Genomic DNA, 17,162 nt, shown 5'->3' with positions numbered 1-17,162 from the left:
CTGCCGCCCACATCTAGGTGGAATCCAAATATTCAGAATTTCGACCAATTTCCACTAAACATTATCCTGACATCTTAACGTTACGTTGCAATGTGAAAATGGGGAAATCGGACTGCAATCATGTCAACTTCCCATATAACACAATTTCAAATTCAATCTAATTCTTGCACTTTACAGTATAAAAATCAAGTAATCGAGATATCTGGATAAGACTTTGCACTAATAGTCCGCTCAAGCAAGGTCAACTGGCATCTAAAAAACGTCGAAACGGAATCATAACTTTTTACCGAAAATAACGCCCAATATGTTAAATATAACAATACAACTTAAAGACCGCCTTTCATGGTACCATGTGTTCTAATGACAAGCAAAAGGAAAGTTAAATACGGGTCAATATTTTCCACCGCCCCCAAATACTTAATATAAGATTTTCAAACATCCAGTTGACTTTGTACCGTATGTATCGGTCAATATGTAAATGTATGTATCGGAAAATATGTAAAATCTGTTCTGCGTCCATATACCACCTATAATAATTTTCGTTATTCTATCAAGCTTTATACGTATCTGACAATGTGGGAGTTATCTTCTTAGAATTGCGTGGAAACATATTCTCGAATATACATAAGTGACGTCAAAAGTTAGCATAATCCATCCAGGTCCTTTCATAGCCCCAATCGGTCTAGACCTTAGACTAATCTTCATATCCCTAATATAAATGATTGTTTGATTCACCTAACGGTTGTTTGTATCACCTGAAACTACTCGAGATAGGATGCCGAGCCAAGTTTAAATTCGGATGACTGTCTCTTCGTCCGTTTGACGATGCAGCGAAAACTTGAGTAAAAATTGAGATATCTTGATGAAAATTTCTTTATACTCGTACTTTTTCTGCCTATTGCCACGCCTATAAAACGCCATTAAACGAAAGCTTATAAAGGGTCATAACTTAACACCAAATTCAGATATAAAACTGTAATTTAGTTCAGAGGCTTGCAATAACTAGGGACATCTGTGGACTAAAACTTTTTTAAAATGGGCGTAGCACCGCTCTCTAAATGATTAAATTTTCGTATATTTCAAACCGCTGAAGCTACCTCAACCAAACTTCCTGAGATTAACTCCTTTTAGCGCTCCTTTATACGCTAAGAAAATGGATAATATAATATAAGGTAATAACCACGTCCACTCACGGTACAGGTTTTATAGGAGCAGGTATAAAATTTGGACAATGGCCGTGGCAGCACCCTCCTTTAGGTGAAATCCTATATCTCCAATTTCTCTCTCCTTACTGCACCAATTTTAACCAAATTTGGTGTGTGAGATTACCCAAACATTCCTATCATCGCTGTGAAAATGGATGAAGTCAGATAACAACCACGCCTACTTTCCATACAATAGACTTTTAAACTCCATCTGATTCATCACTTTATAATATACAAATCAAACATCCCGAAGATATCAGAATAAAACTTTGCACAAATAGTGTCTTCAAATATTTCTTCTTAGTTCCAAAAATTGTCGAATCGAACTATAATATGTGCTAAAAGGGGGTAAAATCGGGTCAACACTTCCTTAGCCCTCATACGCCTAACATAATTATTTTCGAGCTTCCCGTTCATTTTATACCGCATCTATGAGTCAATGTGTAAGAAATCGTAATGAAATTAATAAATAATCTCTTTCTTAAAAACTGTATCTTCTTGCCTTAAATGGATGAAATCACGGCGATACTTTCCCTAGTTTACCCTTCCTTACTTCTTTAAAATAAAGTTGAATCGACACCTAATAATATATACCCGGAAAATTTCGAGAGTATTAAATGTACGGTTATACCCGAACTTTGCCCTTCCTTACTTTTTAAATGTGTGTTACTAACACGGTTCATTCAATCCATGTTTTACAGATTTTAATTAATCCTGAAAGCAATTAAGGCAACTAGCAAATAATTTCAATATATTTGTGATTTTCGCTAAATTTTTAACATTTAAGTAAAACTCAACTTCATTAGGGATTTTGAGAAATAACTTATAAGTTTGACACTGCTTTATAATCTGATAATAGTTTGTTTTGATTTAGAAAAAAATTTTGGAAGAAAGGGTGGTAGTCCTGTCGATATCAATACAACGTGTATAATAAATTCTACATGGGTCGGAAAGCACCCCAATTCACAATATCTCTTTCCACTTAGTGCCAACGTTTGCCTTTTCATTTTCTAAACAAGACCAAATGCATAGTCGATTAAAGCAAAGACGTAGTGTAGAGGCATACATTGATCCACTACCAGAACACTTAACTCCTTTTTAAAACACTTTTATTAGCTTCACTTGTATATTTGTAACTTTTTTCAGGTCGTCTTTATGTGCAATAAAAGTTGAGATATCTTAATATCTTAATGAACTTTGCTACATACCTATTTTCTTTGGCACCTAAGAGAGGTCGGTATTGCAGATGGGCGTAATCGAACGACTACCACTCGCACAAAACGCCGTTGAAAGAAAACCTATAAAGAGCCATAACTAAGCACTAACTTAAGATACCGAACTGTAATTTAGTACAGAGGATCGTGGTAAGAAGGGACCCTTGTTGACTTATCCAAACCGCTGAAGCTAACTCAACCAAATTTCTTGAGAGGAAGTCTTTTTAGCACTTTTTCATACGCTGTGAGTGGGTAAAATCAGATAAAAACCAGGTCCACTCCCCATATAACGGTATGTTAGGTTGAAAACTACTAAAAGTGCTGATAGAGCTTTATAAGAGGGGTTGTAAAAATTTAACAATGTGGAATGCGTGGGACCGCCGACCTTTAGGTGACATCCTCTATCCAGATGTTACTGCACCAATTCCAATCAAATTTGGTATGTGAGGTTACCCAGCCATTCCTGTTACACACTGTGAAAAGGGACGAACCGAAAAATAGACGACTACAAAACTTTGCAGCAAAAAGCATGAACTATGCATCCCGCAAAAAAATGCCCCTAAATCTATGCAGCGAAAAGCATCAACTTTCCATGCTGTTATTTGAATAACAAGTTTACTCAAACACATCATTAAAGAAAGTGAAAAAACCACGTGCGGCTCAGTAATAAATATAGTTCAAACACGTAAGGAAGTTCTGAGTTCCGGTGTAACAGGACATTTTATACTCTCGCAACTCGGGAAATTAATTCAAGTGTTGCCAAAATTTTGCATAAAAGGATATATTGATCCGATTCAACCAATTTTTGGCACAAAAACATACAAGTATCGCGATTTTCATTGTTTTATTTTATTATATGAGTTTCAATTACACAACACATTGACCGATATTTTTGGTAAAAAGTCAACTATAGGCATTGTGGACCATATATTCAGTACCAATTGGCTTCAACAGTTTTGGTTCGATTTAGACAATTTTTGGTCACAAGGGGGCATACTTTAAACGCATTATTCACGCAAAGTTTTACCCCGATACAATCATTGTTGCTTGGTTTGCTTGGTCATTGTTGTTTTTGTAGTGGAAAGTGAAAGAAACAGATGGAAATTAAAATGGTGTTTTATGGGATATAGGCGTGGTTGTAATCCGGTGTTATGTACCAAATTTGGTTGAAATCGGTTAGGCAGATCCCAAGGTATGGGTTTTCACTTAAAAGTGAGCGGTGCCACGCCCACTGACTAATTTTGAACGCGATTCCTATAAAGTCATCTCATACCATCCCAGAGATAAAATTTAATGTCTCTGGCGTGTTTATTGCTTGATTTATCGCGCTTTTAGTAATTTTTAACAGTACCTTTATATGGAGAGTGGGTGGGGATGTCACCTGATTTCATTTTCCGACTGTCACTAGAGGTGCTAAAAACATTTGTTCTAAGTGAATTTGGTTATTATAGCTTTAGCGGCTTAGGAGATATGCATATTTAACCTATTAAGGGGCGGGACCACGCCAACTTTTTACAAAAACTTAAACTGTTTACCAAATAACAGTCATGTATCTTACTGTGGAGCTTAGTTATGGCAGTGGTCCGATTACGCTCATCTGCAATACCAACCGTCTTACGGAACCAAAAAACATGTGTACCAAATTTCATACAGATATCTCAATTTTTACTCAAGTTACAGCTTGAACAGACGGAAGGACGGACGGACGGACAGACAGTCACCCGGATTTCTACTCGTCTCTTCATCCTGATCATTTATATATATTAGGTAAAGTAAAAAGTTCGTTCCGTTTTTATCTAAGAGATGGCGTTATTGTCTATAGTACTAGTGTTACGTGTCGCATCATGTCACGCTGAAATCGTGTTTATTCGCGCTAAAAGTTTGTCTTTAACAGTTTTTCGATTGATTTACTCAGTTCGTTGTGAGCGCTCGTCAAAGATGGACACCAACAAAGAGAAAATTCGCTATATTTTACAATTTTTCTTCGATCAAACCGAAAAAGCAGCCAAAGCGGCTGAAAACTTCAATTTAGTTTATGGGCCCGATACTGTAAACGAACGTGTAGCACGAAAGTTATTTGCTAGGTTCCGTTCCGGTAATTTCGATGTCAAAAATGCACCACGCGTCGGGAGGCCTGTCGTCGAAAATTGCGATAAAATTATGGAAATAGTGGAAACAGACCGTCACGTGAGCACTTATTTAATTGCTTAGGAACTAAAGATAAGCCAGAAAACCGTTTGGAACCATTTGCATAACCTTGGATTCAAAAAAGGAGCTCGATGTTTGGATGTCACACGAACTAACGCAAAAAACATGATGGACCGAAATTCCATCTGCAAATCGCTGCAGAATCGCAACAAAATCGACCCGTTTCTGAAGCGGATTGTGACTGGCGATGAAACATGGGTCACTTATGACAACATCAAGCGCAAACGGTCGTGGTCAAAGCTCGGGGAAACGGCCCTGATGGTGGCCAAGACCGGATTGACGGCCAGGAAGGTTTTGCTGTGTGTTTGGTGGGATGGGCAAGGAATCATCTACTGCGAGCTGCTCCCCTATGGCCAAACGCTCAATTCGGCCCTCTACTGGCAACTTGACCAACCGCTTGAAAGCAGCACTCATCCAGAAGAGGCCATCTTTGATCAACAGAGGCCGAATTGTGTTCCATCAGGACAACGCCAGGCCACACACGTTTTTGGTGACTCGCCAGAAGCTCCTGGAGCTCGGATGGGAGGTTCTAATGCACCCACCTTATAGTCCGGAGCTGGCACCAAGTGATTACCATCTTTTTCTGTTCATGGCGAACGCGCTTAATGGTGAGAAGTTGGTCTCAAGAGAGTTTTTTGGCAATAGGGACGCAGTCTTCTACGAGAGGGGTATAATGAAGTTTGCATCTCGTTGGCAACAAGTTTACGAACAAAACGGCGCATATTTGACTTCAATCGGACAAATGTACACAAAGTTATCATCTTTTGAAAAATCAATAAAAAACCGAACGAACTTTTTACCTTACCTAATATATAACCCTATATCTAACTCAACTAGTTTTAGGTGATACAAACAACCGTTAGGTGAACAAAACTAATATACTCTGTAGCAACATGTTGCGAGAGTATAAAAACATGCTTTTATAACCCATTAAACTAAAAAGTTACAAATAATTAATTTAAAAAAAAACTAAAAAACGCGCTGAGAGTATACACGACCACCATGGAGAGTCGATTCGGCGCAGTCCGCAGCAATTCGGACTGACGTATGGAACGACTTTACATCGAGATATTAAATTGAAAGCGAACAAATTACAGCTTGTGTAAGAACTGAAGCCGTTCGACCTTCCCAAGCTTCATCGCTTCGCTCTATGGGCTCTAAAAAAGAAGATCCGACGTTTTCCAGCCAAATTTTGTTTAGTGATGCGGCCCATTTCTGGCTCAATGGATATGTAAACAAGCAAAATTGCCGCATTTGGGACAAAGAGCAAGATCTGCCATTTCATCCAGAAAAAACAACTGTTTGGTGTGGTTTGCGGGCCGGTAGAATCATCGGTCTATATTACTCCAAAAATGATGCCGGTGAGAACGTAACCATCAATAGCGACCGTTATCGCGCCATGATAACTGACTATTTGATGTATGAAATTGAAGCTCGTGATCTCGGCGACATTCGGTTTGGGAATATATAAAGTCTAAAGTCTATGCGCACAATCTCGCTTCGATTCAGGCCTTTAAGCAAAACATCACGCGTGTCATTCACCAGTTACCAGTCGTAAATGCTCGAACGAGTCATCGAAAAAAGAACTCAACGGATGATCCATCCAGACGTAGCCGCGGCCAACATTTGAAAGAGATAATCTTAAAAAAGTAAATGTTAAAGAACGTTCTTTCGAATGATAATAAACATTCTCTATAAAATTTCAATTTTCTGTGTTTTTTCCTTCAAAAAAGTAGAGAACCTCGAAATAGATCACTCTTTATAAGCTGACAGTAATATTGATCGAAAAATATTTGTATTATTGTGAGGAAAGTGTGGGATGGTTTGTGCCATCGAGCCTGCTAGAGTCATGGTTATCAATATATGTATAATATGTAATATTTTATATGTGAACTGGGATAATGCGTGAACCGGTTTCATAAAATTTCAGCATTAAAGTATAGTAGTACAATATATTTAGTATTATGAAAAATTAGAGAACTATTGTAACTTTTCCACAAGCTGGCTGTTTATTAGGTTTTGAACTTCTAATGAAATTTCGGGTTTTCGTGACATATTGGCAGTAATATGTCAGAGAAGTAAAAGCGAAGCTCATAAATTGCAATATTAACAAAATTGATGCCAATCAATAAATGGCAGTCATTTATACTTCATATACTGGCCTAGTGAACTGAGAGAAAATGCAACTCAATCAATAATTCAATCAGCCTCATTATTAAGTTGTCAATTTGGAGGAACAGTTGCAATCCAACTAACTAGTTATAAACCACTTTGCAACTAGTGTATGCCGCAAGGGCAACTTGTTAGTCAACTGAATTCCTGACATCTCGTGTTCTGTTAGATTTTGGTACAAAATATGCCAGTCTCATACTAATTCAAAAAATACACGAATATAATTATGAATCAAATTTCCGTTTTTTGCTTTATATTGTAAAACAATAAACTTTATATATAGCATTATTATTATATAGTAAACACTTGTGTATTATATTTATTTATCAGTTGTCCAATAATTAATACAATTTAAATTATTTATGAGCCAGACTAGTTCCAGCTTATTTACAAAGTTACAGATGCTAACTGATATATTTCCTGGCTAGTTTGGCGAGATTACAGAGGTGTTACTGTTACATGTACGCACACATACATAGAAGTGAGTAAATGTATTTTTATGAACCTATGCAAGAGCACTGCAACAATATTTGCTACTATATTGTATTTAGAGCTGTGACAGCAAATGTATTTAGAAATCGCACTGCATTACTGTCATACTTACTCAGTTATCAAGTTCCATGTATTCGTACATAACTACTTATTTGCACCTATATATAAGTACATACCGCTGTGCTTTTGGTGCATTGCATTTACCTTATTTCACCTCATCGCAGCACTCTCGCTCCTCATATGCTTTGATCCGAGTGTATGTGTATGTAATATGTGTTATGCGTCCTTAACGTCAACCCTAGCGCTTTGCGTTGCACCGCAAGCAATCAACATTTCCATTTAAAATTTGTACACAGGGGACATCCGTTGGACGGTCGTCACATCCGACATCTCGAATGCCGAAGAGAATCGCGAAAATTTAATATTTTGCGATTTCCTGCCAGCCAAGTGGTATCAACTGCGCGTTTCGGCCACAAATGATGCTGGTAAAACCACTGAACACTATCATTTTGCAACAACGAGTCTGGATGGAGTGACAATACCACCACCACAGGTTTTCCCATCGGAAAATGATTTGATGAACAATCTGATAAATGCAACAAATCCCACCAACGGTGATTGGTTTTCAACATTGATCGTCATCGTTATCATCACCGTGGCTATCATTACCATGTAAGTACTATAAATTAAAAGTAAAACTCAAAATAACGGAAGAGTGCAATAAATATGAAGTTTTGAGGTGCACGGAAATGTGAAAAAGCGTGGCTGAGAGCTCGCTACAAGCTCACACTTCTAGTCTTGCCGCCGACAGGTTTTTTTTTTGCGGGTCAGGGGGTGAAAAATGCCTTCCGCATCATCAGTGATTCCATTTTCCTCATTGAGAGATTTACATCTGCTCACCTGCGTCCAGGTACCGCTTTTTGCTGCATAGCAAAGTCTCTGCGAATTTCTGTATAATAGCCGAGTTAGCTTCGCTCTCCATCATGACGCTGATTAAGTTGTTCGCGTTTATTGGACCGACCTGGTCTTCTACGGCGGTTTGTTCCATTTTCCATTGCTCACGTTTAAGGAATATGTGTTCAGCGTCGTCTGCAGTCGCATCGTTTAGGTCTCTTATAAGTCTGGCCGTCCATCTGTCGCTGTATCTTTCTTAATTTGGTCTAATGCGCTCTTGTTGTATTCAGACATTTTCTTTAGCTCCCTCAGCTTTTTAAAATATTGCATCACCTGACACTGTTCGGTAAGCTGATGCAACTTTGAGGGCTGCAGTGTGGTGTACTCTTGCCAATACCTTACGCCAGTGGACATTAGAAGCTTTCTCTTTTCTTGGCTGGACCCCCCTATGTTGGCCATTAGTCTGCTGAGTTGGGAGGTGATTTTCGCTGCCTTTCCTGCGGCGTGCTGGATTTGTTCCCAGAAGCTTAATCTGGGGTCCAATCTTACGGCTAAGTAGTTCACCGCTTTTTGTGTCCTTAGAGTATCCATAGTCGTTTGCATACTTATTTTGGGAGGTATGTGCTTATTTCTTAGCAATAGTAGCTCTGTTTTCTCCGTAGTGAGCTGGATGTTTTGTAAGTCGAGCCATGCTTGCGTCCGCATCATGACCTGGTTTAGCTTTCTTCGCGCATCTTCTATGTCTCATGTAATTACTGCAGCAATGTCGTCCATTTATGTATGGCATCGTAGCTGATGTTCCACAAGTATGGTTTAGCCCCAGCTTTCTTTGTGCAGCTCCTGACGTAACCCCTATCTGTCGTGATCCCTCTCTAGTTTGGTACAGCAGTGTTCTATTGCTGAGGTAGCTCCACTCCACAGCTCTGAGGTAGTTGGGGATTTTAAAGTTTTTTTTTGAGAGCGTCGATCATGTCCGCCTATCTAGCGCTGTTCAAGACGTATCGGAAGTCTAGAGTCGCCAGCAAAACTACTCTTTTGTACTTATGGCATCTGCGCTGTGCGGCTTCTACTCCGACAGGCTCGTCATGAAATGCATAAAGCACATCGAAAATTCAATCGCTGTCAGTTTTAATTAGTAAGGGCTCTATAAAAATATTTTTTCAGTGAGTTATTTACGTTTACTTCCACAATTATTTTAAAATACTTTTCAGAAGTGAATGGTTTTTTTCTATATTTGAAAATAATTACATACCAACAGAATTGGCATCTTAAAGGAATTCCTTGAACATATTATCATATAAATTACGAAGTTTTACAAAAAAAAAGCGTTCCTTAAACATCGATCAAAAAAACAATCGTGTTCGACTTTCATAGTACAACGTTTCTGCACCGATTTGGGCAAGGGATAAAATATTGGTACATCATGATAATATGTAATATAATACCTGAGTCCAATCGGCAGTCCGCTGAATGATTGTTGCGGTGAAAGTCAAAATAAACGCCTAAAAATACAAAAGTCGACCTACCGGGTTCCTAGAGTGTATTTGTTGGCACTAACAAGGAATTAATGCTATCGACTACCTCGAATATGGCAATACAATCGGTAACAATATTAATGTACATTATTGGACCGATTAGAAGCCGAGATCAAAATTAAGATAAATTGTTAGGCAAAATATTTTTCAGTCCATATAATACAAATTTATTGCCATATTTTATTGTATTGCAATAAACATAAAACCTGCTTAACAGCCTACACATTTTAAATATTAACTAAATGCTACTTGTTTATATTCAATTAAACTTTTGAGTTAGAAGAAAATGTTCAGAAGTAGTTGATGTTACTGTTACTTTCGCAATCAAACACATTTGTTATCAGCGAAGATTGCGTGTTAATAGACCAACATTTTTTCTAAGCAATTCTAACAATTTAATTGGCACAACGACGAAATCACGTATTTCATTTGAACTTTATTGCACTCGAGGAACACACTCAACATTCTCTCGAACAATTCTTTATCATTGTTTCTCTTTACCTACCTGATTCTTTCCGTTTCACTTGCTCCCTTTTCCATGTTGCTCTGTCACAGTGCTTTAACAATTAAGCATCGTCGCACTCTGTGCGGCCCCATGGCCGATGGCTACGAGTCGCGTACACTACCCGGTGATTACAAGGAAGACCATGACAATCGACGCAATCAGCAGGTGTACAGCGCTTCTCCAGTGAAAACTGTAGATAAAGGAAACGAATCAGGTAAGTGAGGTAGCGAGATGATTTGCGGTCAATGTGTATGAGGAACACTAACAAAGCAAATCTTTTCGGACGAGTAGACGAATGGCAGTAATTAGATAACTTCATCATTTGCTGAATTATTTTCTTGTTGTGGGTATTTAATGTAGAAATGTATGAGATTTCGCCTTATGCTACATTCAGCGTGAATGGTGGACGGACGGGCACGGGTGCAGGCTCTTCTTCGAAAGCACCACCTCGTGATGGTGTTTCCGCCTCCCCAATGGATTACACCATGCAATTTAAAACTTTCGGGCATCCAGAGGGCGACAATCTCAATGCTACAGCTTATCCTTTGATACCGGGCAGCGGCGGATTCGGGCATGTCAAGTCCAAGTCTAGCTGGCACAAGCAGCGCTACTTCAACACGGACGGTAAACTACTCTACCATATAAATTAAGACATATTTATTTACCCATGAAAACTGTTTACATTTATTCCCTTTCGTATACTCTTTATTTTGTTCAATCGGTATTTTAGATGAATCTACACTTAGCAAATCGATGACCATGGTGGCTGGGTCACAATCGGGGTATTCGAAGAAGAGCGGACGCGGTAGCAAGAGCGCCAGCAGCAGTAGTGGTGGTGGAGGTGGTAGCGGTAGTGGAGTTGTAGGCGATTCTGGTGGAGTAGTGGCTGGCGCACACTGTGAATCGGAGTCCGATACGAGTATAAGTCCCAGTACTGAGTTTTCCAATATGCCAACATATAGAGTTCCTTGTAAGTCGATGCGCAGCAGCGATAGGCGCGTAGCTGCAGGTGCGTATGGGCGTGGCGCGCATGCTAATAAGCCTGTCGCTCGCTATTTATACAATTTTGCAGATATGTTTCGACCAGACTCGAGCACGGAATCCAACAATGAACAGTCCTCACCGGTGGACCGACGAATAAGTGGACGGCGGCAACTGGGCGAGGTGCTTGATGGCGCAGGAATTGCTGGAGGTGGAATTGGGAGTGGAGAGAGTGACAAACGTGGACATCGTAGTAGGAAACAACAGCAACAACTGCAATTACAACAGCAAGGAAAAGAGCATCAAACGCTGGACCGGAGAATAGGCCCTGGAAGTAACAACAGGTAGTTCAGGTACCTAAACCCCAAACACCACCAAAGAAAATTGATTTGAATTGATAACAAATTAGACACAAATACACGTTAGAGACTAGAGTAATGAAATACATACATATGTTGGTATGTACATTGCAGTATTATGTTTTGCGAAAAAAAGTCAAAACAACACTTGTGAAATTATTTTCAACCAGATGCGAAACAAGTTACTCAGTGTAATATAATATTTGAAATTTACTTCTTATTTTTTGTTCACTTTTTTTCTTAACAGTGGCGCCTACTTCTTAGTCAATGATTTGGACTTAAGTATTTTCAGTAATAAGTGAAGTATTTTAATTGTCATTTTTTAAAACCAGATATATGAGTATAAATATACGGTTTAAACTACTATACTATAACTATCTTAGATGTACTTACATGTATACTTTTACATAAACTTTAGATAACAAGACGATTATTTATTATTTTTGTAGCATGAACAGAGTATATTAAGTTAATATTGCCACGAAGTTTATAACACTCAGAAGGAACCTTCGGAGACAATTTAAAATATATTATATATAATATACTTGTACAATGTATAAATAATCAGTGAGAAGAGCTGAGTCAATTTTACAATACCCGACTGTCTGTCGGTCCGTCCGTCCATCTGTCAGTATATACAAAAACTAGTCCTTCAGTTTTAGATATCGATTTGAAATTTCACACACGTCCAGACACGTTTCTACAGAAAAAAGTTTTCTTCTGTAACTATGCCGCAAATTAAGGTAAAAAACTGTAATTTGGTATAGCGAAACGTAGTAAAGAAGAGCGTCTATTGTTGGGAATTTATTGAAAAGTGGGCGTGGCCGCCTCCTTATAGATTAAATGCATTTATCGCCAAACCACTAAAGTTATTGCATATCAACCAAATTTGTGAGGGCAAGTACTCTTTGCATTACCTCTGACAGTGTGAAAATTCGTGGAACCTATTAATACTCCATATACAGTGTGTTTAAAAAATAACGTTTCCGTTTTCCAAAGTGTAGGTAGCGTTTTTTGGGAAACATGTTGTAATTATAGAAAATACGTTGTTTGGTCTTAGCTGCGTTAAATCAATACTTACTCCAATCTCCCTCGTTGTCTATTATAGCCGGACATCTTAGATGGCAACTTTCAACCTAATTTTCTGCATATTCCACAGGAAGCGACATCTAGGTATGTTGGAGTAGCCAAATGAAATGGTTTGTTAACGTTAAAAGTTTTCCTGATATCAATGCTTTTATTAAAGATTCTCTATTGGATTGGCGTCTGTTGACTGTGATGACCAATCTAAAGCAACAAAATGGTTTGCTTGTTTCCATTGAGAACAGAGTCTGCTCGTATGTTTAGGATCATTGTCTTCTTGCAGTATCCATTCCGTTATTTTTGACGTTAAGCATTGCAGCTGACTCCAGTAAATTATTTTTATTCCATTTTATCGTTCTGATGGCGTTCAGGTTTTCTGTGAAGCCACTTAAAACCCGAAATCGATCAGCAAAGAAATATCCATAAACATGCATATTTTGGGAGTGCTTGCACTACTTTGAATAAATGTTTATCGTTTTCTTAGACAAACACGTCTCAAGGGGTTGAACGATACAAAAGTTGACTCAACGGTAAACACTACAGTAATCCAATCACGTTTGATACTTATTTGCGCACCATGCAACCTTTTTTGAATGCGGGATTTCTGAAGTCTGTCCCGTATTTTATTTAGAAATATATATAATAGTAATTAAATTTTGGTAAATACCTGAAAACATGCCGGCTTTGACCATTGAAAATTACAAGTATAAAATGTTTGATTACACCCGACCTCAGATCATCCTTGCTTGATGTTATTTCTCTTTATTCTTCAAGTTACTATTTGCCTATTATATTAAAAAAAACTCGTTTCGAAGATATAGGTATATTTAAAGCCAAAATCTGTCAAGTTTTCAAAGGAATCCGAATACGAGTATGTAAACCGTGAGAACTGCAACTAGTCGCTCTTTAAATATTATTCTATATTACTCATGCTTACTTATATTTATTTAAAAATACTTATGTACATCAAAGCGTTTATAATATTGCTGCATTTAATTTTAAAATTTTTCGTGTTTTTTCATCGCTTTCCACAGTGTAGACAGTGAGGTTAACTCGGATATGGGTACCTCCTTTACGGCCACCATAGCCGCTGTGGCTGCGGGCGACCTGGGTTTTCGTCCACCGTCGGGTTTTACTGATTCGCGTGAATTCAGCGAAGCTGAATGCGATCGCGAGCAACGTGCACTGGACTTGGAAGTGCAACGTGTTATGGAAAACACCGACGGACAATTGGCCAAGATGGATCGAGAGGAATTGACTTCACTGCTAGCAAGGTAAGAATTATTTACGCAAACCTCATTAAATTTTCGTAAACAATTGATATTTATATGCGCGTCTGTCCTACGACGAATAAGTGTGGCAAGAGGAGAATTGTTACTCTGGAACCAAGCATAGTTTAAATATTTATTTACTATTTAGAAGTAATATTATTAAAATATATCCATTACATTGAACGTGAAACCAATGTTCCTTGTGGAGAATTTTCCACCAATAAGAATCGCCTTTTATTACTTCATTTCTAAGGTTAGCAATGTAATGTGGAGGTTTTAACCCCAAAACCACTATCAGGCAGAGGGCATGTTCACACTCGTGCTCTAATCTGTCCTGGTCCATATAGAGTTAAAGCAATTTTTTTTAAGTGAATAGAAAAGGGGTATATTAGTAGTCCATTACTCCTCCTAATTACACACTTACAAACACTCGACTATTTTCTTTACTTATTTATCTCCATCCTCCGTTTGTCCAACAGATACCATGAGAAAAAGGAGCAGGAGCGCCTGGAATATACTATACATGTTTAATATTTATTGGGGACTATTCCCATGAATATTCACATATGCAACCGCATTGATATAAGTACACTGCTGAGCTAGTGAGTGCCTAATCAAAGTAACTATTGCATTTTAAATACTCGCGCGCTGAAAAATGAAGAAATAAAGCAAACTGACTACAACAAATCAACTAACGATCAACTCTCAAAGGCAACAAATGCATTTATACACGCTCACAAACAAGGACCTATACCAAGTATCAATTTTAACTAAACCAAATGTGACAAATTGATTTTATTTACCATATAGCATACAAGCTCGTAGAATGCTATTTCCACTCACAGATAAGTATTTAAGTATGTAAATATATTGCAGTTGAGCATCCTGCAGGACAACATAATATAGTTCCCTTTAATCAGTAATTTTTTAATGCACACGAATGGACTTAGACAAATTGTTGTTCATAAACTTAAAGCCACAGTTATAAAATTAACTTATGGTACACAAAATAGACTCCGTTCAAGATGAAGTTATTCCTCCTGGGAGTCTCAATATAATCTTCCCCCTACACTTGAAGCTTAATAACTTCCTTATTGATGCCAGATGTAGCGGAAACTTTGCGGAATTCTTAAAGTTAAGCTACTGCAAGATTGATAAATTTTATTTAATGTTCCCTCTAGGCTATCAATGGAATTGATAGTCTTGGAACTTTAAACACCTGAGCTATTAACTACATGATCTTAGCTCTCTTTCCAGTGCATTTGTCATATTTGATTCATTTTAGAATCAGAATCATATCAGCATTAATAAAACAAGAAAATGATACTGCTTCCTTCTGAATGAACTGAAATTTAGATCTCGACATTCAACAAACACTTGCCTATCGTTACTCGGAACGAATAATAAAATTTAATTGCTTACGGACTACGCTGGAATAAAAATATTCGCAATCATTGTCTCCTCTGATGTGTTGGCTTCCGGGTTTTTGCTTCTAAAATTTTGATATTGTGAAGTGGTGAAAATCTATTCATTAACAAGGTACGTGGGCCTACGAAGTAAACATATACTTATCTATGTAGGTGTGCATGTCGTGTGGCAGCACTCATTGAATTGGCCATAGCAACTATACTTGTATATTTACAAATAACAACGATATGTACACACACATAGCCACACTTCGCAGAAAAAATTCATAAAATATGTTTGTGATTTACACTTTTATGCACTGTTATTGCAAGTGTGTTTTTATACCTGTGCGCAGTTATATACGTAAGTGCGGGGTACGAGTTTTTCAACTTCGCATTACAGCAAAGATATCTAAAAGTGCGTATAACGCTTTCGATTGTATTTTGGAATTAGTTTTACGTAATGATAACATACATCTATATGATAATGAAAATGTAATAATAAAAACAGCAAAAACTTTAACTTCGGCTGCACTGAAGCTACAATACCCTTCTTATTTCAGTCTGTTTACAGCTATATCCTAATCTGATATCGGTGACGGACAGACGTACATAAATAAATCGACTCAGCTAAATTGATTATAAACACATACAGAACTTTTAATTAAATATTATAAATTAAGCATAGAAAATGAAACACAAAATCAATTTTATGGCAGTTTGTGCTGGAGTTTTTAAGCTTAGCAGAAAAAATATCACCAAAATGTTAATAAAAACCATTTGATTACTATTCCTAACCGATTCTTTATTGTTTTCGGTAAAGCACTGTGAGCAAAATGTTTTATAAGAGTATAATAATTCCAACACATAGGTAGAATATAAACGAATATCCAAAGCCAATTCGGTAACATAGATATAGCATTTTGCAATAACATAGAATACGTTCGAGCCAAAACAATTTTCTTATATCTATCACTCTGAGATCCCTCGAGCTATTGAAGAGTTTTAACTAAAGTTTGTGGGAGACGGATTTTCTTTAATAGTATAACACACATTTTATTGCATTGGAGTGCATTACATCTTAGCATAAAATTAAAAATTCGACAAGTCCAGGATAAGTTCAGGATGCTTATTGTACCCAGAAGGCTACAAAATTAGACCGACCGTTTCCAAGCTAATTGAATTCTTACAGATTGCTGTCATAATTTTTTGCAAGGATTGTCTTCTTCTTCGTCCATTTGCAACTTGTTACGCGTATGAGAAGAAGTCTTGAAAGGCATTATTGCAGATACAACGAGGAGCTCTCATAGATAAAAATTAAATTTGTACCGAACATAATCAAATTTGTTGAGATCCTTGTTTTTGCTTCATATGTTTATTTATCAGAACAGAACTCAACAGACAGTCACCACAATGATTTTATTTTGTTTTAAAAAAGATTTACTTTAAAAATAAAAGCTTAAACAGTTCAGTGTAAGCTGTGATAAGTTACAGCCAAGTTAATCTATATCGATATGCATTTAATTACAAGTATATAAGTGTAGCAAAATAAGTATTGCAAATAAAAAATTGATAAACTTTATTTACAAACATAACTTAATTTTAGTATAGAATGACAAAAAATATTATTGTATTACAATTGAATTAATACTAGATAATCACAAATGAAATTTTATGTATGATATCATAGGTAATAATAATAAATATGAACATATAATATTAATAAAAACATATTTAATTGTAACTATGGTATGAGTAACTCTAAAATATTTCAGATATATCAACAAACAATTTATTGAGTTTCTAATAATTTACAAAATATTGCATAGTAATTTCA

The 17,162-nt window shown here is 37.1% G+C and overlaps 1 protein-coding gene across 5 annotated transcripts in view; it reads left to right on the top strand.

Moving 5' to 3' along the window:
• Window positions 1-16,424, top strand: part of Dscam3 (Down syndrome cell adhesion molecule 3) — a 188,613-nt gene extending 172,189 nt beyond the window's left edge. For 2 of the 5 annotated variants that reach the window (XM_070113166.1, XM_070113165.1), the window contains exons 28-33: window positions 7,648-7,963; window positions 10,276-10,439; window positions 10,586-10,849; window positions 10,956-11,550; window positions 13,683-13,922; window positions 14,399-16,424. In XM_070113166.1, coding sequence (XP_069969267.1) covers window positions 7,648-7,963; window positions 10,276-10,439; window positions 10,586-10,849; window positions 10,956-11,550; window positions 13,683-13,922; window positions 14,399-14,450 — 1,631 coding nt within the window. In that variant the 3' untranslated portion in view covers window positions 14,451-16,424. Of the gene's footprint in view, window positions 1-7,647; window positions 7,964-10,275; window positions 10,440-10,585; window positions 10,850-10,955; window positions 11,560-13,682; window positions 13,923-14,398 lie in introns of those variants that run through there. The other 3 variants (XM_036365031.2, XM_036365029.2, XM_070113167.1) reach the window with 3 other exon arrangements.
• Window positions 16,425-17,162: the final 738 nt, after the last annotated feature.

The sequence above is a fragment of the Bactrocera oleae genome, chromosome 2 (genome assembly GCF_042242935.1).
Source record: "Bactrocera oleae isolate idBacOlea1 chromosome 2, idBacOlea1, whole genome shotgun sequence".
Lineage (NCBI taxonomy): Eukaryota > Metazoa > Arthropoda > Insecta > Diptera > Tephritidae > Bactrocera > Bactrocera oleae.
The sequence above is the reverse complement of the archived record's forward strand: the minus strand, read 5'-3'. Positions and strand labels throughout refer to the sequence as shown.